This window comes from Vombatus ursinus, unplaced genomic scaffold (assembly GCF_900497805.2).
Source record: "Vombatus ursinus unplaced genomic scaffold, bare-nosed wombat genome assembly UNPS02010193.1, whole genome shotgun sequence".
Classification (NCBI taxonomy): domain Eukaryota; kingdom Metazoa; phylum Chordata; class Mammalia; order Diprotodontia; family Vombatidae; genus Vombatus; species Vombatus ursinus.
In genome coordinates, this window is record NW_020949971.1 from 6,259,980 (window position 1) to 6,284,383 (window position 24,404).

The 24,404-nt window shown below is 47.4% G+C and overlaps 1 protein-coding gene across 6 annotated transcripts in view; it reads left to right on the top strand.

The window, feature by feature from the left end:
- The window catches only part of USP53 (ubiquitin specific peptidase 53), a 68,379-nt gene extending 44,237 nt beyond the window's left edge, over positions 1–24,142 (top strand). For all 6 annotated transcript variants that reach the window (XM_027853685.1, XM_027853687.1, XM_027853690.1 and 3 more), the window contains 5 exons: positions 1,414–1,563; positions 1,877–2,588; positions 5,321–5,397; positions 19,223–19,307; positions 20,438–24,142. In XM_027853685.1, coding sequence (XP_027709486.1) covers positions 1,414–1,563; positions 1,877–2,588; positions 5,321–5,397; positions 19,223–19,307; positions 20,438–21,347 — 1,934 coding nt within the window. In that variant the 3' untranslated portion in view covers positions 21,348–24,142. The remainder of the gene's footprint in view (positions 1–1,413; positions 1,564–1,876; positions 2,589–5,320; positions 5,398–19,222; positions 19,308–20,437) is intronic.
- Positions 24,143–24,404: the final 262 nt, after the last annotated feature.

The following is a 24,404-nucleotide window of genomic DNA, read 5'->3' on the forward strand; positions in this document are numbered from 1 at the left end:
GTGTGTGTGTGTGTGTGTGTGTGTGTGTGTGTGTGTGTGTGTGTGTGACTATGTGAAGTGCCATTTTAAAATCTGGAATTCAGCCCAGCTCTTTCATGGAACCCACAGTTCCTAGTGTAGACCCAACTTCCACATGTACATGAACAAGGTGCTCTGCTAGTGTTGTCTTGCCACCAGCAGAGTGTAAGGTTCTGTGTTTCACATTCTTAATTATATTTTAATGTATGTGTTGTTCTTAAGGCCCGTTTTTCATTTAGCGATATTGTTTGAACTGTGGACTCAACATTTTATGAAGTACCAATGGGTCGCCAAACCCTGTAATCTGAATTGGGCCTGTGACATAATCTAGTGGACTTATGATCTCCGTGATGGGAGTATCCCCCTCAGATCAGCCCACCCTCGTTGTCTCACCCTATTCACTTCTTGTCCATGTCTTTTCCCTACGTTATAGGGTCTGAGACTTAGGGCTGGATGGGAGCTCAGAGCTCATCTTGTCTTTTCACTTTATAGAGGAGGAGACGGCCAGGGGTTGGGGGGGCGGTGCCCACAGGCCCCGGAGAGGGAGTCCTACCCTGCCCTCTCTGTGTGGCTAACACCTGGGGTGGGGGAGATCTCCCCCTTGCCGTGGTTCAGTTACCACGGATCTTTAAGACCCATCTCAGGTATTGAGTTTGAGCTGGACTACCTTGTAATGTGGAGATCTCCTGATACGTCGGGCACCAGTCGGCGCTGTGGGGAGCACAGGTGCTTTAGAGGCTTTGCTTGTGCTTGGCCTGATTCTTAGTATGATCAGACTCGGCCCTGTTATTGTCTAATCCCACAGTCAGTTTTAATCAGGACTGTCATTTGTGTGACTTCGGTTTGAAGTGAAACAGATGAAGGGTGTTGTGTTTAGTTCTGGTTGGGAAACCCAAAACCCCAAGCATGATGGTGTTCCCCTTGATTTCGCCATAAACATAGCTGTTAAGTACATTCTTATGCACATTTGGCCTCCAGAATGGTTAGTCTTGCCAAAGGCAGGAGCCAGATTTCAACAGCGTCTGTGAATGAAAGCTCCAATAACTTTTTCCCTTCAGACTTTCAACACCTCATGCTTTTCTTTTCTGATACTAGAGCTGTCTACAGTAGCCTTAGTGGGGCTCTGTCGCCTTTCGAGGGTCTTAGTTCGAAGACAGCGCATTTTTGCGTCAGCCACGCTCGTTGCAGGTGCTGGACGCGGCCGGCTGCCGAAGCACACCTGGGCCATCTAATTCTGACGCCTTGGGCTTTTAGTAGAACGCAGTAGATGATACCCTTGTGCTCATAGGGCCTGTACTAGTTTTAAATCTTTTCAGTGTTGAGGATTTTTCCAGGTTTTCCAGTTGCTCAGGAAATACACATCTTCCTTCATGATCAGAATGATTCTTCTTCCAGTTAAACTTGGTCATAGTGACCAGAGGGACAAGCTCAAGGACATTTCCAGAGAATGTGCCCAAAGAGTCGCCGAGCAGAAAAACTTCCTCTCGTCCCAAAGAAGAGAGTTGGTGGAGAGGGAGCAGAGGAGAGACCCTGGGAGACAGCGAGGTGAGTGAACAGGGCCACAGCAGACGCTCGGCGTGCCCGTTAGGACACCTTGTGATTGTGCCCCTTCTCTGCTCCTCATGTCATTCTGGTTGATTCTCGGGGCTCACAGCCTGCTTTAGAAACCCCTTTGGGGTCGCAGTGCCATCGGGTAAGCCGAGGCGCTCTCCGTAGAGGCCCCTCTGTCCGCACAACCAGACGTCACAGGCCTCAGACTCAGAGGTGCCTGTCGTGGACAGCCCCTTCTCACAGCAGACAGCACACTCGATTCACGTGTTAAAAAGTGACTGCCCAAAGCATTTTCTTTGTTTTTCAGATTTGTCCAGCGAGGACCTGTCTCGCTTCAAATCTGGAGCGCCCCTCACCGCCTCAGTGAATGGATTTCGGCAGCACGGCGGCCAGCCTGGATGTTCGAGCCAAGGGAGAGGGTCTTCCCGCCAAGAGCGAGCCACGCCTCAGGGCCGGACCTCCGCACAAGCTCCAAGTTCAGTCAAACCCCAGCTGGGGGAGAAGGTGACTGGTAAAGGGAAAGGCGACGGTGCCGCCGGCTACGACACAGACAGCAGCCAAGACTCTCGGGACAGGGGTAGCACTTGCAGCGGCGGCAGCAGCCGCAGTCGGGCCCGCAGCTGGAAACCAATGAGGGAGACGCTGAACGTGGACAGCGTGTTCAGCGACGCCGAGAAGAGACATGCCGCTCCGAGGCACAAAGCAAACAGCAAGTCCAAACACGGTCAAGATCAGAGAGGAAATAACTGGCCCAAAGAGGCATCCAAGCAGAAGGGCTTGATGACCATCTATGAAGACGAAGGAAAGCAGGAGACCGGAAGCAGGAGTTCCCTGGACTCTGCTGGGAAAGGACCCGAGAAAGGCAAAGGCCTCGCGGAGACCAAGGCTCCCGGGGACGGCGGGCACGTGCAGAGGACCGAGTCGGGCTACGAAAGCAGCGATCGGGTCAGCAGTGGCTCTGCCAGCTTGGACTCCTCACTCCTGGAGGGCAGCGGCACGAGAGAAGCGCGGCCCGGCAGGTAACGCACGGGGCGACAGGGAAGCCGTTTGGGTTGGTTTACTGTATAGAGATACAGCCATATTTTGTAAAGGCATTCTAGGTCTGCATTTTCTTCATATTCTGAAGCATTTATCCAAATCTCGAGGTAATAATAATAATAATAGTTATCCCTTCCACATCACAACTGTCCCCATAGTGGTTTCGATATGTCGCAAGTCTGCATGAGAAATTAAATGGGAATTTTGGGGGAGGTTTGTGGAAGCTGCAGACAAGAAGGCTGGCAGAGCCACAGAACCTTTGGTCAAATACTTAACCCACATTTTACAATAGGTACTGTAAACATCGCATAAAAGAAAAAAACAATTCAGACTTCTTCTCTGGTACAAAGGGAGGGCTAAAAATTTCACACCAATTTTCCAGATTGTGGGGCCGCTCTCCTAACCCTCCCACAATGTGGAAGGAATAACTGTATAATTCGGGATTAGATGTCCAGATGTCTGTGTTAGGCTAACCAGCAGACCTGTAAATATCTTTGGACCTCTTTCCTTACCTACAAAATGAAAAGAGGGGAGCGGACCCTGGAAGGGCTGTCCATCTCCGACCTTCTGACCCGTAAAGGCTTGGATGTCAGTATCCTGAAGGCATCACTCAGCTGAACAGTTTGAAAGCGTTCATCAGGAAGATGAAGCATCCTCCGTCCTGCGTTTCAGTTCATTTTGATAGCGTCTCTACTGCAGCTTGGTGTTGGATTGTTGTGGGAAGATGCTCCGTGTTGGAGCAGCGGTTATCTTAGCCCCTTTTTGTTCGTGCTGAATAGCCGTAGTCTGTAAAGAGCCAGCAGCAGGTTTGCTGTGATACATGGGGCTTAACAATTTTACACTGGCAGTGAATTATTCCTTACTTGTTTCAGTGATGTGAACTCCATGGAACTTGCCCTCTGCTGGCAGACCCTTGGAGAGCCCGAGGTCACTCATGCCTCAGCCAGGGCCTGCGCAGGCCTCAGGGAAGGGCTTGTGGAGAGAGAGCTTGTTGGGGAAGACTGAAATAACTGAAGGAAAACTACATTAGCAAATCAGCTGTCATAAATTTCTCCTTAATATCGAAGATCTTGGGACTTTTTCTAGGGTTTTAAATAACAGATGTGAACTGGTTTCCTAAGTGAGAGACCTGATGTGCCCTCGCTCAGCAGTCTTCAGAGAGCTGTGGTTCCTTGATTGACACAAATTCCCTTCTCTTCACCTGTGAAATGGAGGTGATATCACTTGCATGATCTGCCTTGTTGTATGATAGTGGGGAAAGTGCTTCTTAACCCCTGACTCCCCACAGAAACGATTCGTCAGCCTAGCCGGACTGACAGCAGGGTGGGTGCTCCTGCCATTTTCGTTCATGATTGCCTTCATTTCAGCCCTTGACTGGCTCTGTGATCCCTTCAGTGTGCTCGCAGGCTGAGACACAGCCCATCGATGGCTGGGCACCATTTGTCCTTATTCTCCCGATGGCCTTGGACACCCTGCTGGGGGCCTTGCTCTGGGTCTCTGAGCATCTCCATGTCACCGGTGCAGCTCCCAGGCTGCCCACCCACCTGTTATCCCTGATCTTGAGACATCCCCGGTTCACTTGCTTTTCTGAGGACACGTCTCTGCGATGCTCGTCTTCTGGTCCTAGGTAGTTAGAATGTCAGGATTGACATGGCACTGTCCCTAGTCGTATGTCACTCATTGGTACTAGCAGTTATATTAATACTGAAAGATGCCTCCTTCTCCCTGCTGCCGCCATCCCTGCAGATGCAGAAGGGGGTCTGATGGGATCCAGGTATCTTGGGCCTTTTCTTTGTTTCATTGGTTTCCTGGATCAAGTGCCAGCCTCAGTTGTAGACTCAGGAAGTTCTCTGGGCTGGTGCTTAGAGCCTGTCTGGTACCACACTCCATAGAACTTGCCCTCTGCTGGCAGACCCTTGGAGAGCCCGAGGTCACTCATGCCGCAGCCAGGGCCTGCACAGGCCTCAGGGAAGGGCTTGTGGAGAGAGAGCTTGTTGGGGAAGACTGAAATAACTGAAGGGAAACTACATTAGCAAATCAGCTGTCATGCCAGTCATACATTTCTGCCTTTTTATCGAAATTGGCCGTCACGTGATCGCTTTGTAGCTCATGGTTCAAAGGAAGATGTTGGCCCCAGACTCACTTTTTCTGTCTTTGTCCTATTACAAATGCCAGGGGTCCTGCCAAGTGTTTCTCTTGAATCCTTTTTGTTTGTTTGTAAGAAAAAGCTGAGTGTTTCTGGTGCAGTTGGGGGGCAGAGCAGGGGTGGTCATTCCTACTGTTCCCTGGCATTCCAGGACACGCTAGGCCAGCAGAAGAAAGCACTGACCTCTGTTCAAACGTAATGTCTCTTCATCTATGTTGCATCTTCAGAAATCTTAAAGGGAAACTTTTACTGTTCAGAGTAGAATTACAAAGTCCATTTCTTGAGGGAGAAAATCCACAGCACCCCTGGTCAAGGTGAGGACTCTGGTTTTAACACCTTGTCGTTTTATTTGAAATACTTGGCATAGCACTTTATTTTCCATCTTCTTCATATATGTTCCGTAGTAATCAGATTCCACTGTGAACAGTGTAAAGACTGAGTCATGTAATTCTATTTTATTGGGAATATTGTTAAGAAAGATCTGAAGAATGAAAATAGCATGAATAAAAGAATTTCTTAATGCATTTGTGTTCTTTTTAAGCCAGATGTTTTGTTTTATTTTTACAGTAACCAGATTCAGTCAAGTAAACCGAATGTAGACAGTTTGCAGCATAACTCCCGACAGTGCAAAGACCATCTGGAAGGTAGGAATTTCATTTATTAGTAGCAATAAAAATCAGATGTCATGTTTGTATTCATCCTTGAGTTGCTGTGTTCAAGAAAGCCATGCCCCCGCCCCGGGCCTGGTGGGGAGTCTGCAGGCGGCCAGCACGGCGGTTGGGGTGCTGGGCCCATCCTCATAGCCTTCCTGGCTGCCGCTGGTTCTGGAAATGAGCATTGATGCAGTGCCTACTCTGTGCCAGGCACTTTGCTAAGCGCTCTTTATAAATGCTGTCTCATCTGATTCTCACAATGACCTTGTGAGGTGGGTGCTATTGTTATCCTCATTTTACAGTTGAGGAAACTGAGGCAAAGAGAAGTGACTTGCCCAGGGTCACACAGCCAGTAAGTGTCTGAGGCAGGATTTGGACTGAATCTTCCTCACTGAAAGCCCAGGGCTCTGTGCACTGCCCACCAGCTAGCTGCCTCAGAGAGCTATCAGAGGAGGTGGATTTCATGTTTTAAATAAGATTGGAGCGTGTTAGAGTATACTTTCTTTAGATGTTTCAAGAGCTTAACTATAAACTGTGAATAATTTGTTTCATCTTATAAAAAGTTGGCTTATCTCATTTTCATGAATTATATTCATGTAAAAAGAAATTAATACTCTTTTCGTTGAGGCACTCTGGTTTTCACAGTGCTTTTGGCTTAGTTTAGAATATTCACGATGAAAGCAATATTGAGATTTCTACCTTCCTTTCCTATGTTCTTTTGTGTGATTGCTGAAGCTTTTGGATATTAATACATTTATTTTTGACATGTCTTTAAAGTTCCAAAAAAATTATTGTGAGTAGTTGGGAGAGAGGAAATGCCTTAATTTATGTTTAATTAAAGCAAGAGAATCCTCCACCTTTTTTGCATTAAGAGAAAAGTCCCTGCTGTTGGTGTTATAGAAATCATCGTCTCAGTGGGAAGGGAACTGAAAAGCTGCCTAGTCCAATGTCACAGTGAGGAAAATCCCAAGGCCACACCTGGGATAGCGGCTGAAAGACCCCTCCGCTGGGAATTAGGAGATGCAGGGTGGAGGCCAGCCGCCCGCCGTTCACTACATGAGGAACCATCTCGGCTTCATTTCGTCCCCTGTAAAATGAAAGGGGTGAACCAGATGGAAGGCTCTTCTAGCTCAAACATTCCACAGATGTGTGCAGACCATCCCCAATGGATGCTCACTTATCCTCAGCCAGGACGATTCCTGGGGTACTCACTAGAAACCCTAGTTAGGTGTTCTGAATTGACTGATATAAAGGGGATATGGGCCAAGACCCTCAGCCCTTACCAATGGCACAAAAGGCTCACTTCTGTATTGCGGTATTGGAGTTGTCCCGTAAGTCGGGAGTCATCTTTGATTGGACTTTCTGTCCTTTTGACAGCAGCAGGCAGCACGCTATGGCCGCCAGCTTCTCCTGTCCTCACGCCCTCATGAGGGAAGGAGGTCGAGGGCAGAGGAAGCAGATGATTAAAATGGCGGCTTTGAGAAATTTCCTCATTTTCCCATATTGACATTTTAGATACTTTTCTTGTGTAGAACCTCAGTGCCCAGAGCACATCAGCCTTTACTCATCCCCAGTTCACAAAAATAAAATGTATATTTCTTTACTTGGATCAGTTATATTTTTTTTAATACAGAATGTAAGACTTTTTTTTTTCCCCAGGGAACATCCATTCCTTCTCTAGTTTTCCCTTTTAGTTATTCTTCATTCAGAATGAAAAATAGGTGTATTTGTTTAGACTTTTGAAAAAAAAACAAGTCTTGGACCTTGTTTCTAGAGTTGTAGACATTCATAGATACACCACTGAATGTGATGATGAGACCTTTAATTGTTTGCATCAGATGATGTAATAGTGAGAGGACACATTTACATGAAGGAAATTAATTTATTTTCCCACATTAAAATGCCTCACAGGGTCTAACAAGGGCTGGTAAAGGTTCCTTTTGCTGAGAATCAAAGGGAACAGTTAAAAGGTCGGCCAGAAATCACCTAGAAGCCAGGGAGTTTGAACAATGATCACAGACTTACTGTAGGGCGTTATTTGGCACAAAGGAAGGGGCACAAAGCTTTAGGTGGTGTTAAAATTTCACGGCTCTACAGCATTTTTCTTTATGTGTATTTTAAAATAGTCTACACTTGGGCACTTCTTCAATTGTGTGTTAACCTAATAAATGGTAGTGCAGCGTTGCCCTCTGCTAATGCAGACCGCAGCTTCCCTGTAACTTAATAGGATCTTTGAGAGTTGCTGTAGCCAAAATATGGCAGCCTTTGGCAGCTAGCCCACGTGTGAGCATCTCTGAACTTAGCAAACTGGTCCATGAGCAAGAATTCCCCTGACATTTCCTGTCAAAATTTTAATGGATATAGGCCGTTTCTTCTGCTAAACACATTGTTTGATGGGTAACAGACATAGAAACCATCACTGGGTCAGACGTAGGCTCTCCACTTTGGCCTAGGACCTGCTCAGGCTTGCCCAGCTCACCTCCTCGAGTGCCCTAGGAAAGCATGCGAGGATGACTGATGGTACGCTTAGTTAGAAATTCTAAGCCCACCGTGGTTCTGGCTGCCGTTGCCTTGAGAATTCTATTTTAAATGAGTTCTTCTGTTGGCCATTTCTCTGTGGTGTAAGTTTCGTGCCTAAGACACCCACATGAGGTCTTTCAGAATAGCCTTCTTGTGCCATCAAAGGACAGCCACCTTCCTGTCCAGATATAGATGCTTTGTCAATATTGGGTGTTGACGGGTTTTTCTGCGGCGTGCGCTAAAATAGCTGTACTCATATAGCTGGATATTGAGGGTTTGGTAAGGAGATTGTACCAAGGAGCTCTCAGGCTTGATCGTCCCAGAGTTTGGGGCCCTGTTTTCACTGTGAGAAACAGGAAGGCAGCGTGGAAACTTCCCCGCCTCCGCCCCCAAAGGCACACACCAGTCTGTTTATATCAGCTGCAGCAAGAAAGTTCAGGTAATTCGGCTGTGGACTGACTCTCTCCTTGCTGCTACTATGTAACACAGCAGTTTTTAACTTTGTAATGTGATTTTCCCATTTCACAAATGTGAATAAACCCATGTATTAACCAGAGGGATGCTTTTTGGTTTTTTAAAGATAGAAGAGGCTTTGAAAGCGTGAGGGCCTTCAGAAATGATTTTCCCATACTCGGAAGCCATCCTTGAACAGCAGGCTGCAAACGTGTATTTGGAAGGATAGCCAGATCATAGTGTTTTATTCAGGGATTACTGTATGCCAGGCCCTATGCCAAGCACCAGGGATGCAAAAACAGAGAAGCAAAGCCGGCCCTGCCCTCTTGGAGCTTTCAGAGTGCTAAGGGAAGACAACCCACCCAGAAGAGCTGAGAGGCCACAAGGAAGGGTGCCCGTAGTGGGGTAGGTGCTGGGTAAGGAGAAGACAAAGGCATCCAGGGAGTGGAGTTGGGAGGGAAGCGACGCCTGGCTGGGGTGCCTGGCTGGGGCGGTCCTTCCTGAAATTGGGGTCGTGGAGAGTGAGACCTCAGGATGGAGGAGTTTAAAGAAATTGTAAAATAGCATTACTATACTATGGGGTGTAACTTGGAATTTTCATTATTCTTTTCTTTAAAGATTGTTTTCTTACTGGACCTGGGTGTTCCTTTCTTTAAAACATTTTGCCCATTTGGGGTACTCTAGAACAGAATTTGCCAATTGAAAATGTTTATCTGCAAAATGAGGGGAGGGGTTACATGAAGGCCTCTAAGGGCCCTTCCAGCCCCAAATTTCTGGACTCATTCAGATTCCCCCGTTTCAGTGACAGGGATTTTTCTGCATCAGAAGGGCGGGATCCTCCCTTCAGGCCAGATCCTTCAGCTTGGCATTCAGGCCCTCTCCAGGCTGGCCTAAGCTGCTTTCCCCAGTGTATTTCCGGTTGCTTTTCAGAAGGGACCCTGGGGTCTAGCCAGAGTCCCTGCGACGGGTTCCCGCTTGTTCTCTCCCAGCTTCACGCCTTTGCTCCTGCCATTTTCTGCACCTGAATGTGCCTTCCCTCTTCCTCTGCCTTGTGAAGGCCTCACTGATGCTGAGGGCCCAGCTCTAAGTCTTCCCTGACCATTGCAGGACACGGTGCTTTCTTTATCCCTTCTGGGAATTCATAGATTGTTTGCACTGTTCATTCAGCACTTAAACGAGGGCCACCTGCTACCACATTCAGACTGAGGGCCATAGGTGAGCTCTGGGAGTTTTAAATGACACTTGATCAGTTTCTCTTACCCATTTGCATTCCTCCATTTGGTGGCCAGTGCCTCCTGATGACAGTTACGTGGTAACCCAACATCTGCACTAGAGGGAAGGAAGAACCACCCCACACGTGAGACCCCGATGTCCGGAAGTGATTAATAGAGGATATTCGATACAGGACTGAGCTGGGGGAGAGCAGGATGGTGGGTGCTCCAGGCTTCTCATCCGGCCTCCACGTGGGGGTGATGCTGCCTCAACTCTGCCATCGTGGCGTCTCTTTGATTATTCAGGTAAAGCTCTGGCCCATGTCTGACTGGTGTGGTGATTGGTGGGGAGTGTGGTGTCCCTTCTGTACTACCACTACTTCCGGATCTATGCTTTGATATATTTGAGCTCAGTAATTGGCTGGGGGCATGAGAATTTGGGGTTGAAATAGTTCTTTATTTAGGGTTGGCTAACAAGGGAGCTGTATAGGATCTTAGGTGCTGTGGCACCGTATGGGCCTTCTGACACCATCTTGTCCTTCCTCTCCAGTTACCTGTTGGCTGTAATGAATATCCTCAATTCATTTTTGGACAAGTTAGTCCTTTTTTGGGGGGGGGCAGTCAGGGTTAAGTGACTTGCCTAGGGTCACACAGCTAGGAAATGTCAGGTGTCCGAGGCTGGACTTGAACTCAGGTCCTCTGACTGCAGAGCTGGTGCTTTACCCACTGCACCCCTGGCTGCCCCAGGACAGGTTAGTCTTGCTGGGGAAACCACCTCAACGAGGCCACCACAGAGCTCATTCTCCTACCTACCCTCATCTAAACTTCTCTGTTCTGTCAGAGGGCACCCCCATCCTTGCAGTGGTCCAGGCATTGGCATCGTCCTCAAGCCCTTACGAGGCCAGAACTTGCCATTCCTCGTGTCCTGGCCCTCTCTGGTCACATAACGGCCGGCGCTTTTGTTCGTGCCTCCAGGCTGGTCTCTACATGGCTGCCACCATCATCTTCCTGAGGCGCAGATCTGACTTTGTGACTCTGGAAACTCCAAGGGCTCCCTGTAGCCGCTGAGATGGAATAGAAACGCGTGCGTTTGGTTTTTAAAGCCCCTCACAGCCTGACCGCGGTCTGCCTCAGTTTCCTCAAATGTAGAATGGGGATAACGATGGCACCTACCTCCCAAGGTGGCGAAGAGGCTCACATGGGATGACACATGGAAAGTGGCATTCTATAAAATGCTGGTCATTATCATCAGTGCCCGAGGTGGTGCATTTGTCATCACTGACATCTTTGAGCAGGCTAGGTATTACAGAAGGGGAGGCCTTTTCAGACTGCACCAGCTCACAGATTCTGGGCTGAAATTGTCCTCAGCTTAGGCAGGGTGGAGGCCACATGTGGCCCTTGGACTGAATCCAAACTTCGGTCAACAGGCCACACCCAAGGACCTTGAAGGCCATGGCTGCAGCTTCCCCACCCCCGGGTAAAGAGATGCTAGGAAGAGGCTGGGGTTGACTTTTGAAATGTTCTTCTGCTCTCCTTTGGTGAAAGGCCTTGAGATCCTTCCATGTCAGGCTGGGTTTGAAGGACCTGGAGGTGTTCATTTAGCATCAGGAAGAACTTATGAGCTGTCAGTGAGTGTTTGAGGGGCACTTGCCTAGGAGAGGGATTAGGATTGTTCTGCTCTCCCACAAGATACGGCCAAGATTAGCTTGAGGAAGTTACCGAGAAGCAGCTGGATGTCAGGAGGGACAGCGAGCTGGGGACCCTTCTTCAGTGCAGGGGTCTGCACCGCCATTTTGTTGGGTGGGTTGTAGAGAAGCCAGCATGGTGGCTCATTGAGGCCACACGTGAGATAAGCTTTGCGGAAGGGAAGGAATGCGACAAGACAAGCAGGGGAACCCGCAACGACGTGTCTGGCCAGCTCTGGTCAGGATCGGTGGGCTGGGAGAGGCCAGGCAGCCAAGCGAGAGGTGTGCCCTGTGGGGGCCACACAAAGGTGGTCGCGTTTCACTTAGGAAGTAGTAAAGTGCAAGCCGTGGCAAGTTTTTGAGCTCAGCCCAGGACTGTGCACCAGGATGATGGGAGAGCCTTGGATGGTACCAGGAAGGATGGATTAGAGGGGAGAGGCCATGGAGAAGCAGGGGAGGGGCTGGGACAGCCATGCCTAGCAGCTAGGGGCTGGTGAATAACTGGATTATTTTCTTTTTAAAAATGCATTCTAAACTTAGTAACTGTCAACAAAAACAAACATTGAACTGTATAAACAAAAATAAAAATAATAGGCAGAGGCCACTTTTCCTTAGTGGCCTTTAAAAATGTTGAAGGACAGCCCGTTTGAAGATAGACTTGTGGATTTTACCCTGAAATGCTCCATCATTTGAAGACTCAGTACTTTGTATGATTTTCTAAATGGTCCTAAAGTCTATTTTTTATTCACACAGCCAGTTCTTAGGTGTCCAAATGAAAAAAGCTATCACCCTTTTCTTGAATGCCCTCTTAACTTGGTTGTGTTTTACGTTGTAGCCTTGAAAATAATCAAGTCTCCACATTTCTCCTTTTGAAAACTGGCAGCCTTAGTCAGAAATGTAAAGAGCAGCCACAGCTTCAGAATTTTCTTAAGTACTGTGCCGTTTGAAATTATTTGTGTGTTCACTTCTCCAGAATTATGGTAAATTTTTGCCTGAAATACAGAATTAAAATGTTGCCAGAACACATTGTGTGTGGCCAGTGTGCCGTGTTACTCCTTCATTTTGTTCCCAGCATAGTTGGCTACTGAGATAAACTTTGTGAACAGGAACATGTCAGGATTTGGCTTTTTTCTCTTGGACGCCCAATCAGATTTTTCATGACTTTATCATTCCAGCTTGTAATGCTCTGCTGATTTGCTGTGCATGGTATTAAAATCTGCCATCTTTAGTTTGGCACCCAGAGCCAAAATTCCCAGTAGAGACCCCAGTGTGTGTTGTTAACCATGAATGCGTGTCTGTGTCAGCAGAAGGGAAAAATAACATGTCTGTTTTGAAGTTTGGTGGACTCCTGGCATCACTGAGCCCCAGGAGCACGGAGAAGACTGTCCGTGTACTTACAAGGTTCTGCTGCCTCCTGCTGTCCATCTTTGTGAAGCGCTCTCAGACAGTGCTCTGCTTGGTAAGGTTACTGTAGGTCAGGGCCTTGTGTTCCTTGCTAGTGACTTGTATGAAGACAGAGATAAATTGAGTTTATCTGCAATAACGAGCTCAGATTACACGTTTCCTTCTTTATATGAAACCTCGAACTATTTTGTTTCATTTTTCCATGTGTATGTCAACAGGCTCTTTGTGGCTGTCAGACTGGCAGTGATTCACAGAGGTTGGTTGGCACTTGGTAGGGAATGACAAAGTCTGTTTTGAAGAGATTGTGAACACACATTTGTACATGAGAGTTTATAGATTCAAGTAGTAGAGGGCAAGGCTCCATTTGGATCTAAAGAAAACATGTTTCTCATTCAACAGAAATACTAGAAGGTAAAAAAAAAAAAAAAAGGAAAAGGAAAGGGGCAGCTAGGTGGCGCAGTGGATAGAGCACTGGTCCTGAAGTCAGGAGGACCTGAGTTCAAATCCAGCCTCAGACCAAACACTTGACACTTACTAGCTGTGTGACCCTGGGCAAGTCACTTGACCCCAATTGCCTTTAAAAAAAAAAAAGGAAATACTAGAAGGAAGTTTCAACCATTGTAAAGGAAAACTGGCACCTCCTCATCTCCTTGGCACTCTCCCAGGTCAGCCTGCTCCACGTATGCATCTTCTGTGGCATTGTTATTTACTGCTGCCATGGAAACCCTCACCAGGGTTACTGGGGTCAGCGGCACTGCCTCTGAAGCAGCACTAAAGTCACCGCTTCTGTTTTTATGGGATATACTATTCTAAACTGATTATTTATCTGTTGAAAAACAAACAAACGAAATAGGAGGTAGAATACCGTTCGAATGCTCTTGCTAGGACGTTAGAGTTGCTCTCTTGGCTCCAGAGGTCGTCCGGAGGGGTAGGTACACTACAGTGCTTGGGGCCTTTTGTTTATGTAAAACCAGTGTTTGTTGTGCTGTTTTTGGTGTGGGGCATTGTGAAAAGAGCCTGTTTTCCTGGTTCTCATGAAGTAATAACTCTTGGGGTGGGTGGAGGGGATTAACAGAGTGCCCCATTAACCTTGGCCATGTTACAAATATCTCATTTTGCCCTTGCAACAGTCCTGGGAGGGCAGGCACTATTATTATCCCCATTTTACACATAAGAAAACTGAGGCAGCTTGAGATCAAATGATGTGCCCCAGGCTGCACAGTTGCCAAGTGTACGAAGCCAGCGTATCGAGGGAGATGAGCGTTTGAAGGAGTGCTACATCACATCAGGGCATCAGAGAAAGCATGATGGAGAAAGTGGCCCTGGGATCAAGCCTCACCTAACGGGGAGGGAGTGAATACGGGACCTCAGGGTAGTCTGAAGGAGGAGGTCATTAGAACCTCGGGGGTCCAGCAAAGGCCTCCTGCCTTTGGGTGGGATTTGAGTTAGGAGTGTTGAAAGGTGCTAGTGAAACCAAGAGATGTGGATGGATGGGAAAGCATTGGAGGTGTGGGGGTAGCTACTGCAAAGACGCACCGGGTGGCTTAGTGTGTTCAAAAAATTGGAGACAGGCTGGCTTGGCTGAAGTTTGGAGTTTGTGGCAATAAAGTGTCAGAAGACTGTTACTCCCAGGTTATGAAGAACTTCAGTAGTTTCTATTTCATCTTGGAGGTTACAGTGCAGCTCCTTGAACAGGGGGATGACATGTCAGAGCTACACTTTAGGAAAACCCCCTTGCAGCTGAATGGAGGATGGCTTAGAGTGGAGAGGCTCGAGGCCCAGAGATCAGACAGAAGGCAGGGCCAGCAGTCCAGACAAGAGGCACTGAGGGCCTGGCATTGCTGAGAAGGGCTGAGTCTATCAATGTTAGACATCACACACCGTGGCTGTATTGTGTACAACGTTCTCCTGGTTCTGCTCACTTCACTCAGCATCAGTCCATACAAGTCTTTCCAGGTTTTTCTGAAGTCCGCCTGCTCATCATTCCTTATGGCACAATAGTATTCCATTACATTCATATACCACAACTTGTTCAGCCATTCCCCAATGGATGGGCATCCCCTCAATTTCCAATTCTTTGCCACCACAAAAAAAGCTGCTATGAATATTTTTGTGCATGTGGGTCCTTTTCCCATTTTTATGATCTTTGTTTTGGCCACGTTGAGTTTGAGAAGCCAGTGTGACATTCAGTGTGAGATGTCCATGAGGCGATTGGAGTGACCGGCCCGGCAGATAGGGGTGGAAGGTGTGCCGCTCCTGAGGAGAGCAGAGGTCACTGAGCCATGGCAGCAGAGACTGGCCTTTTAGGTCCTCTTCCTCCACTCCTGCTTCTCATTCTGCCTCCCAAGTCCTGTCCTTTTCTGATGGTTGCTGTGGCCCTCTGAGAGCCAGTAGAATGGGCAGCAGACCGAGGATAGCCTTTGTGCTTGGACAGGAAGCAGCTGACCTTCGCTGGAAGTCAGTCTTCTGGGATGGCCTGCCGAGAGCACCGTGGGGAGCTTTCATTGTTTCTTATTTCCTTCATACATGGAGCTGAAACCTGCCCCTGCAGTTTCTGCATAACCCTCGGGGCCAACACACAAGTGGGTGAGGATTGCAGTGAGGACAGGGGACCAGTTCCCCAGGCAGGGCCTTGGGTTTTATAGTGACAGCACAGGGAGCCTTAGGGGAATGGGCCAGCAAGTCCCCAGCTATGGGAGCATGGAAGCGTTTGCAGGGAAGGTCTGGAAAGCTGGCTGGAACAGAGGCAGCTTGCCTAGGCCCAAGAAACAAAGAGGATTTTAGTTGATTTTTTGGACAGTCGTAGCTTCATTCTTCCCGGTAACCCTAGCCTTTTTGATGGGCCCTTGGCCATGGCGAAGAGACGCTTGATGTCTTCCTGCCCATCATACTTCCTGGAAGGGACGTGTGTCTGTGGTCCTTTGCCCTTTTTGCTAGTAGCTCTCAGGAGAATTTTGTGTAATCCCTTTAAAACCAAGCTAAAGCATGAGTCACGTGACAGCTGCATGCCTGAGAGAGGTGCATGAGAATAACTGTCCTGCTTGTTTGTCCCCACCTAGGGAAGCCTAGTTCAAGGGACAGGGGACCCTCCCTAGGCCTCTTCCTCAGAACACCAGTGCAGTCATCGACCCTTGCTAGTGGCCTGATTACCCTGGAATGGGGATGACCTCTATGGCTGAGGGATCCGCCAGCGGGGAAGGGCAGGGAGTGGGGTGGGCGCCGAGGTGTGGCAGAAGAGGGCGCTGCCGCGTCTGGGCCCTAGCTCTTCCAGATTCGGACTTCGCGCCCTTCCTGTTCATTCCTTTGGTGATCCCTCTTCCCCTTCTCCTTTGAGGAGTCACTGTGGTTACTCACTAACGGCCTGTTCCTGTGAGCTGTTACAGGTCGCGGAGCCCGGCCCTTTGTCCTCTTTACCTGCCCTGTCTCAGTAGCAGGTGCTTCCCTCAGTCTTGCCCGTCTTGTCCCATGAACAGGCCCTTTGGGATTCTCTGACTATGCAAAGGCATGTTTGGTTTCGTTTGACAGATGATTTCTTAGTATTTAATTGCATTTCTACGCCATTACCTCTTCCTTTTATGTAGGCAGACACACACACACACACACACACACACATACACACACACACACACACACACACACACCCGTGTATTTTTTTTTTGCTGCATTTGGTAATGAAATTTTTCACTGAAAAGAAGGGTTATGGGAGTGCCTTTTTATGACTGATGAATATTATTGTATTCTTAAAGCAAGGCAGTGTCTGCTATAGTAGACAGTTCCATCAGGATGGTAAAATTTTTTTAAAATGTAATATTTAAAAGGATAAACTTCAGTGAACAGGAAAATGCACTCATGAGACTGATAAAGAGGCTTTTTATAGTGTTGCTATGCCTCGAGAGGCCGCTAGGGGGAGCCCCAGTGGAGAGAGTGCTGGGCCTGTAGACACTAAAATCCTCCCTCCCTCCTTTCCGTCTCTCTTCTTCCCTTCCTCCCTGCATCCTCTCACATTTCTCCCTCCCACCCTACTGCCCTTTTCCTGCTATAACTCTTTGAAGGTGGTAGGAAATTCTTTCAAAAAGAAAAGTTTCTTTAAATGTATGGTATTTGAGATGGTAAGATCCAATTTTTGAAAAACATTTGTCAAAAGTGAACCCTGGCCTTAAAATCCAGTTGTCTGACCTAATGTTTAGGCTCTAAACTCCAATTACCGGATTCCCTTCAAACACCGGACGGACTCGGCAGATGGAGGTACCACAGCTCAGCCGAGCTTTCTGGGGCATTGCCCTTAAGAACGTTCAGTATTTGCTGCACAGCCATGAGGATCTAGGCCTGATCCCACAGACATGCTGCCCTTCCTCGCGGGGGTTGAGGGCTGCAGATGTGGGCCGACGTTGGATTTCACCGGTGTTGTCTGGATGAAACATTCTTTTTGTTTTGCTTTTCAAGTTTCCATTTCAAGGGTGGGTCACTGGGTAGAGGAGAGGGAGAATGTAGGTAAGAAATAAATGTAGTGTCAGACACAGAGGCATCAGTTTCTCAAGTATGCGTGCAGCGTTTGGAGGGAGCACCCCCACCCCCAGGAGCTGGTCGGCCGTGTGGAAGCTGGGACCCCTTGGTTGGAGCTACAGCTCGCTGGTCTGTGTGCTGGCCGCCTCACAACTGAGCACAGGCTGCCTGAGCCCAGGTGGGATAATCGGGCCCCCCTCCAAATGCATTCGGTACCTCAAATCCTAACTCCATGGTTGTGCCACTGAGTGAGTCCCTTTGGTGGCCTGCGCCTCTGCTCCCTCTTGTGGCGGTTCTCTCTCAGGTTCCGTCCAGCTGCAGATCACATACACTGAAGAGTTCTCAGTGCGGTTCAGTGAGCATTCCTTAACTTCCTCCTATCCAAGTCCAGTCCGAAGATCCACTCCTGGGGGAGTGTGGGCAGGGGCAGCTCCACTGCATTGAGGGGTAAATGGGGCTCAAAATGAGGACAGCCATGAGGGAAGGGGGAGGATGCTGGCTGGAAAGGCCTTCTCAAAGGCAGGGCCTGGGCTCAGCCTTCAGGAGAGCCTGGGGAAGTCAGAGGCAGGCCCAAGGGTTTGGAGGCCCCAGGCACCGCCAGCTGGCAGGGCTGTGGCACAGGTATTTCAGGCAAGAATGTTTGCTTAAAATGTCGGTTTGGGGGCTTTAACATTTAATTTCAGGAAACATGTAAAAAGGATATTTTGTTACTAGAAAGAGAAGTCTCCCTGTTGTATTCTGAACATTAATGCTTCATGTGGTCGCTTGTTAATAAGCATGCTGTGAGAATCAGTAATGTTCGGCTCACCCCCAGGCACAGTTCTGTCTCCTGTCTCTGAGACACAGGCTGACAGGCTCCATCTAGTGTCAGACTGAATCTCATGTAATTCCAGGGGAATCAAAGTCTTTACCACCTTCCTGAGTAGGTGATTTGGGGTGGGCACACATGGGTTGTGGTAGACTGCACCTTCCCTAGGAGTCAGCAGTTTGATGTGGTGGCCAAACAAAAGCTAATGATGTCTTGGGCGCATTAGGAACAGGAAGGGAAAGTTCTACTGTCCTGTGCCCTCTTCAGAGCGTATCTGAGGACTGTGTTTGGTTCTGGGCACCATAGCTTAAGAAGGCCGTCGATAAACTAGAGTCCATGCAGAGGAGGGCCACCAGGAAGGGCCTTGAGGTGATGTTCCCTGAGGATGGACTGAAAGAACTGGACATAAGGGGCAGCTGAGTGGCGCAGTGGATAGAGCTCTGGACTTGGAGTCAGGAGGACCCGAGTTCAAATCCGGAGGGCCTCAGACACTTGACACTCACTAGCTGCGTGACCCTGGGCAAGTCACTTAACCCCAATTGCCTTAGCAAAAAGCAAAACAAAAAACTGGACACATTTAGCCTACAGAAGAGAAGAATGGGAGAGACATGCTAGCTGTGTTCAAGTATGTGAAGGGCTAAGATAAAAGAGCAGACCCCGGTACAGTTTGCAAAGAGGCCAGTGTAAGCTGGAGACCAGGAAACATGCTCACAGTGGGAGCCGAGCCCAAGGGGGACGCTTCCTCTCCCTGGCCACCTTTCCTTACTTGTTGGATGTGCAGTCTGTGGGAGTCTTTTGTCGTGTGCTTTGGCCTCAGCGGCAGCTCAGAGGCCAGACCGGAGACTCCAAAGAGATCTGGTGGTGGGAATGGTGGACATTTGTAAGGCACTTAAAGATTTAGAAATCATTTTGTACAAATTTCACGCGAGTCTCCTCACAGCCGTCTTAGGGAGGTGCTACAAATGATCCTTGTTTTTCGGCCGAGAAAACTGAGGTACAGAAGACCTTGGTGATCGTGCCCGTGGCCAAGTACATTTTGAATCGGGGCTCTCCTTGCCTGGCTGGTCCTCTGCCCAGCACCATGCTGCCTCTCAGTGGCAGATGAGATCCTGTAGTGCCTTGTGGAGGCTCCCTGTGAAAGTGAAAGTCCTCCTCTTAGAGAAGGAAAAAAATGGAGTAAATTCTGTGAGGAATAATTTTAAACATTTGGTGGGGTTTTGTTTTTATTTTAGATTTGAAAGAAAACATCAAGATTTCAGAAGTGGCTTGTGGACCCCCTGATTTCCATCTACAAGTAGATAATCCTTTAATGAAGAGGTAATAATGGTAGAGACACTAAGAAATAAATCCTAAATGACTGCATTGTTGAAATTCCTTCTTTAATCTTGCATTGAATACAGTTCTTTATAAATGCCTTTTAATGTTTTCCTAACAGTAGATGGCTATGCAGTGTTCTGATCCCCACCTTTTGGTGGGAAGACAGTGCTTTTGGTTTTTTTTTTTTTTTTAAGAGCAAGAAGTATCACCCAAGAGATCTAGGTCCGTATCATTTGTAGATGGGAAGTACCCATTGAGCCTTACGTGCTCATGGGGGGAACCCCAAAGCAAACACACACATTGGGACTCCAGCTCTTTCTGATGCGGGCTTCTTTTGGTCTTTGTCCTTCTGTGGTATCCCCAGCACAATGCCTGGCACATAGTAGGTGCTTCTCAAGGACATATTGATTCACCTTTTCCCTTAATGATGTTATGTTTGTTTTAATATTTGCTTATATAAAGATTGACCTCTTCAGACACTGGGTTGTTTATTTAGCTGTAGGCCCCCAGCGCTGAAGATTCACGATTTCCTCATTTCATTCCTGGTAGAGAGGGCTGCCCCATCCTGTGCAGCTCAAGACAGAGAGTTGCCAGGGCTGACAGGTTAAGTGGCCAGAGCCACTCAGCCAGGATGGATGTGGGCCCAGAGCTCTACCCACCACACCAGGCTGCCCTCGGGGTGGGGCTTGGTTGTCATTTCCTTTATAGGCCAGAGTTGAGCCCCAAAGAAAATTCTGACTTGCAAATAGTTTGTTTTCATTGATTAGGACATTTCTGGGTCAGGAGGCTGACTTGGGTAATAATGGGAAATTGTTAAGAGTCCCTCTAGGGCGGTTTCCTCTTCTGCAGAGTGAGAGCTGGACTGGATCTCTGAGGCCACCGATGCCCTCCCTTCTCCTGGTCTAAGGTCGTCCAGGGATCTTTATTAAGACAGTTAGACAGCCTTTCTTTGGGCTCATCAGAAATACTCAGAAACGTTGCACGTTGTGTCTTCACTGTGATGTGAGGAATTTTAAGTGAATGGTGTCTTAGAAAACAGACATGGGTTACCGCTCAAAGAAATCTGTAATGCGTGTCTGCAAGTGGTTTTTCCTTCACCCATATTTAATATTTCCTCCTTTATTTTTTAGATCTCATGTGCATGATACCAGCGAGAAATTTTTGTCCTCATCGAATCTCCAGCTATTCAAGGACCATGATACAAGAGAACACATCCCCCAACCAAATGAAAAGCAGCTTGAAAATTCAAATGAATGCCATTTTCCTGAAAGGCTTAATTCAGAAAGGTCTGAAAAAAACAGTCCATCTTTGCTCAGTGCTAGGGGATCCGTCCCCTTTCATGTCCCTGATCATTCTGCCTCGGCAGAGTTAGTTGACAGCGAGAAACTCCCTTTGTCCCAGTGGTCGACACACGTGAAAATGGGTGAGTCCTTTGCCCAGCAAAGTCTGGGGGAGCTCCGCAGCTCCGCTAAGCAGGCTGCCGCCAGCCCCTCCGATAACGGGGGGGTGCTCGAACCTGCCGCCTGCCAGAATCTGCCACCTCCATTGCCTCCAAAGAAGTATGCGAAAGCCATGGCGGTGTCACGGTCAGAGAAGGAGTTCAGCCCTGAGCTGGAGCTCTCAGGGAGGGGGAAAGCGAGGCCTCCGAGCCTCCAGAAGCATGCCATCAGCGCCCCTTCCCAGGCGGGGGCAGAGACAAGGCTGAAGGAAGCAGGCCGAGGGAAAGAACTTGGCGCGTACACACCCAGCACCCGAACCAGCCCTTCCACTGACTGCCAGAGCCCCCTGGATGCGGCTAGTAAAGGCGCTGCCCAGACAGAGCCGTGGCCCAGCGTGCCACAGCCACAGGGGATAGTTTCCCTGACCACCTACTTTTCTGTGGACAGCTGTATGACTGATACGTACAGGTTGAAGTACTGCCAGAGACCCAAGCTGTATTTTCCAGAGAGCAGTGACATGCATGGAAACAAGCCTCTGTCCCAGACTGAAACGAGGCTGAAAGCCGTGTTCCATGACCATCTGGAGCCAGCCGACGTATAGACCCGGCCTGCCGCGGGAGCCGCACTTTCAGAGAAACTCCTGAGGGCAGCGGGCGGGCGCTTCTCAGTCCGCTCAGGAGAAGCAGGAAGCCATCAGTCAGCCGGTGGGATTTGGGGGGAACCTGGGTGCTCCGTGTCCCTTTGCGTCTCTTCTTCCTCGTGGATGTCGGCTGTGTCCACGGCATTTGTGGGACTCCTGGGGGTGCACTGTGCACGCGGGCCTCAGACGCTGCTGCAGACGCCAGCCAGTAACCTTCAGGGTAGTTGGCTCTATGTGTATGCGACTCACCGGCAGTTCCATACACCTGATCAGTGCTGCCATGTTTCTGGAGCGTGGCAGGGCTAGTCTGAGCAGTATTTGCTTATGAGGAAGCACTTTTCATGGGTAAACAGCCAGAGGTTTCACCCGTAGTCCTGTTTGTTTTTCGACTTCTGTGATAGTCTACTGCCTATGATACCTTCGAGTGTCTTAAATAGAGTTAACATGTAAATTTTATCCTTTGATAGCATTGAGGAGGGAGAAAAGCCTGAATCGTGAGTGATTTTGACACTAAATGTTCAAAGTCAGGAATAGAAGGGAAGTGATCTCTCCCTCCTGGAGTTGTGTTTTTGTTTCACTGAAAATCCATGGTTGAGAACACCTCTTCAGCAGCGGCATAGATCCAGTGAGCCAATGAGTTTGGTATGCCATGAGTCGTGTAAGCTAAAAATACTCCAATATTAGCCTGTAACACATTTATACCTTGCAATGGTTGTCTCATAATTTTCTGTGAAGCCTGAAGGTGGCGCTTCTATTTTGTGTTTTGGGAGCTAATACCAATGCTAGAAAGTGGCACCAGACCCTTATTACAAGTCACCAATGAGTGCTTCCCATGGCTATCTGAACCTTTCCCCAGAGGTTGTGAATAAGCTTCATTTGGTAACTGGCCGGCCACCCAGCAAACTGATGTGTCTGTCCTTAAATTTGGAAAATTTATACTCTTCAGATGGTCAATTGGAATTCAGCGTTAATAAAGTGTTGTTCTGAAACGTTCTTTTAGTTTATGCAGACGTTTTAAAGCAGACGTCTTCTCTTTCCAGCTAGCCTTTGCATAAAAAATACAGGAATTCTCCATTAGACATAAAATGGCCTGGAGTTTAAAAAAAAAAGTCCAGTTCTTTTGCACTAAGTCGTGGCCTTTTTGGGAGGTAGAAGGGGGCTGTGTTTTACCAACCATAATGAAACCGAACCCTAAAGATCTGTGACTCAGCATCCCTGCTTTTGTTTGCAAAGGGTCTCAAAGCCTGGGATTGGTGTATTACCTGAGCACTCCTGAGCCTCAAGCCATGGCCTGTCCTGGAACTCTTCCCCTACTATTGTGAATGCAGCCGTTCACCACGACCCACACTCCTTGCTTCTCACTCTAATGGCTGTCAAGGATCTTAGTTCTCCTGTTACCTTAAGAGAAGAAGAATCGAGGAAGGCTTGTCAGAATGTCCACGAAAGGGAAAGAACAGGGGCTAGCTAGACTGGATTTGGAGAATTAAAGTATTTGCCAAAGATAAAGGAGATCCTTCGCAAGTTAATAACCAGTACTTTATAAATTATACTATTTCTAGTATAATTCACAATCTGGTCTGCCCTTTCGATTGGTCACGTGGCCAGGGATGATTCCTCGGCTGATAAGGGAGGAACCTCCAAGAGGCCTATCAAATCCTACTTAAAAAAAAAAAATCCAGTTACTTAACTAAAGATGTGCTTCCTGCAAGTAATTGAAATGGGAAATTGTCATTACCTAGATTTTCGTATTTTAAATTTAATACTTTTTCAAATTTACAAGGCAGATCTTTTTTTCTCCTGATCACTTGAAAGTAAGCATCTTATACAAGTTGAGAACATTCTGAAATATGGAATGATTTAATTGCTACCCTTTGATGTAAGAATGGAAAATAATTACTTGTGAAGTTTGTCTGTTGGCTTGGCAACCAAATCTTGGCCTGACTTATGTTTGTCTTCCATTTATCATTCTAAAATTTCTCAAAGGGTTGAAATTCTTCCTGAATGATTGTTAGTTTATATCCTTACACAATTTAGAAAGACTTGAACATACCAAGTAAATTGCATTTTATCCTTCATCCAAAGCTCTATTTTAAAGCTTTTAGTACTGACATTTGTAAACAGTGTAAAGTTTGCAAAATTCTATTTGAAATAACTACGTATTTAACTTTGCTGTTTGCATAATTGTAACACCAGCAATAATAGAGCTATTTCAAAAGATTCGTTAATGTGTTTTGGGGGAAGGGGGGGAGTCTGCACAGAAGACTGGGATTGTTGCTTTCAACTTGACATCATCCCTGATTTCCAGATCTTTGAAAGGTCTTTGGTACTGGCACTTTATCAGCATCGAGTATACCAGCTCTCAAACAACAATAGGTTATTTCAGGTACTACTTCAGCTCCCTTAAGTACTGTCCATTTAGTCAGAACCTTTGGTTTACAGCATTTACTGAATGACATAGCAATGGGAAAACTAGAAAATATCATTACCTTTTATATTTGAATGTACACTCCATATGCAGGCAGAATTTCTAATTGCTAATTTATCATGCACATTTTAAACTTTTGATTTTACTTCTAGGGTGCCTATTTTTATAAGTTTTGATTTGATTATGAAGTTTTCATGGTAACTTTTGTAACGTGTTTAACAATTCTTGTAATGAACAAAATGTTTTAAACCATCTTTAGAATGCTCTATTTTCCTGGGAAATCATTTTCTTCTAGTTCAAAATTGTTAAAAGGTAAACAACTTTTAAATTAGAATTGTGGACTTGTGTTCTTAATATGTATGAATTGTTTTTTGTTTTTTTTTTTTAACACAGGTGGTTTGCTTTTGTAGGAAATGTAAACAGTTCAAATTGTCCATTGCTGGCTGGACAACTAGACCCTAACTGATAGTTGTTTTTCAGTCATGTCAGATTCTTTGTGACCCTATTTGGGGTTTTCTTGGTAAAGATATTGGAGTGTTTTGCCATTTCCTTCTTTAGCTCATTTTACAGATGAGGAAACTGAAGCAAACAGG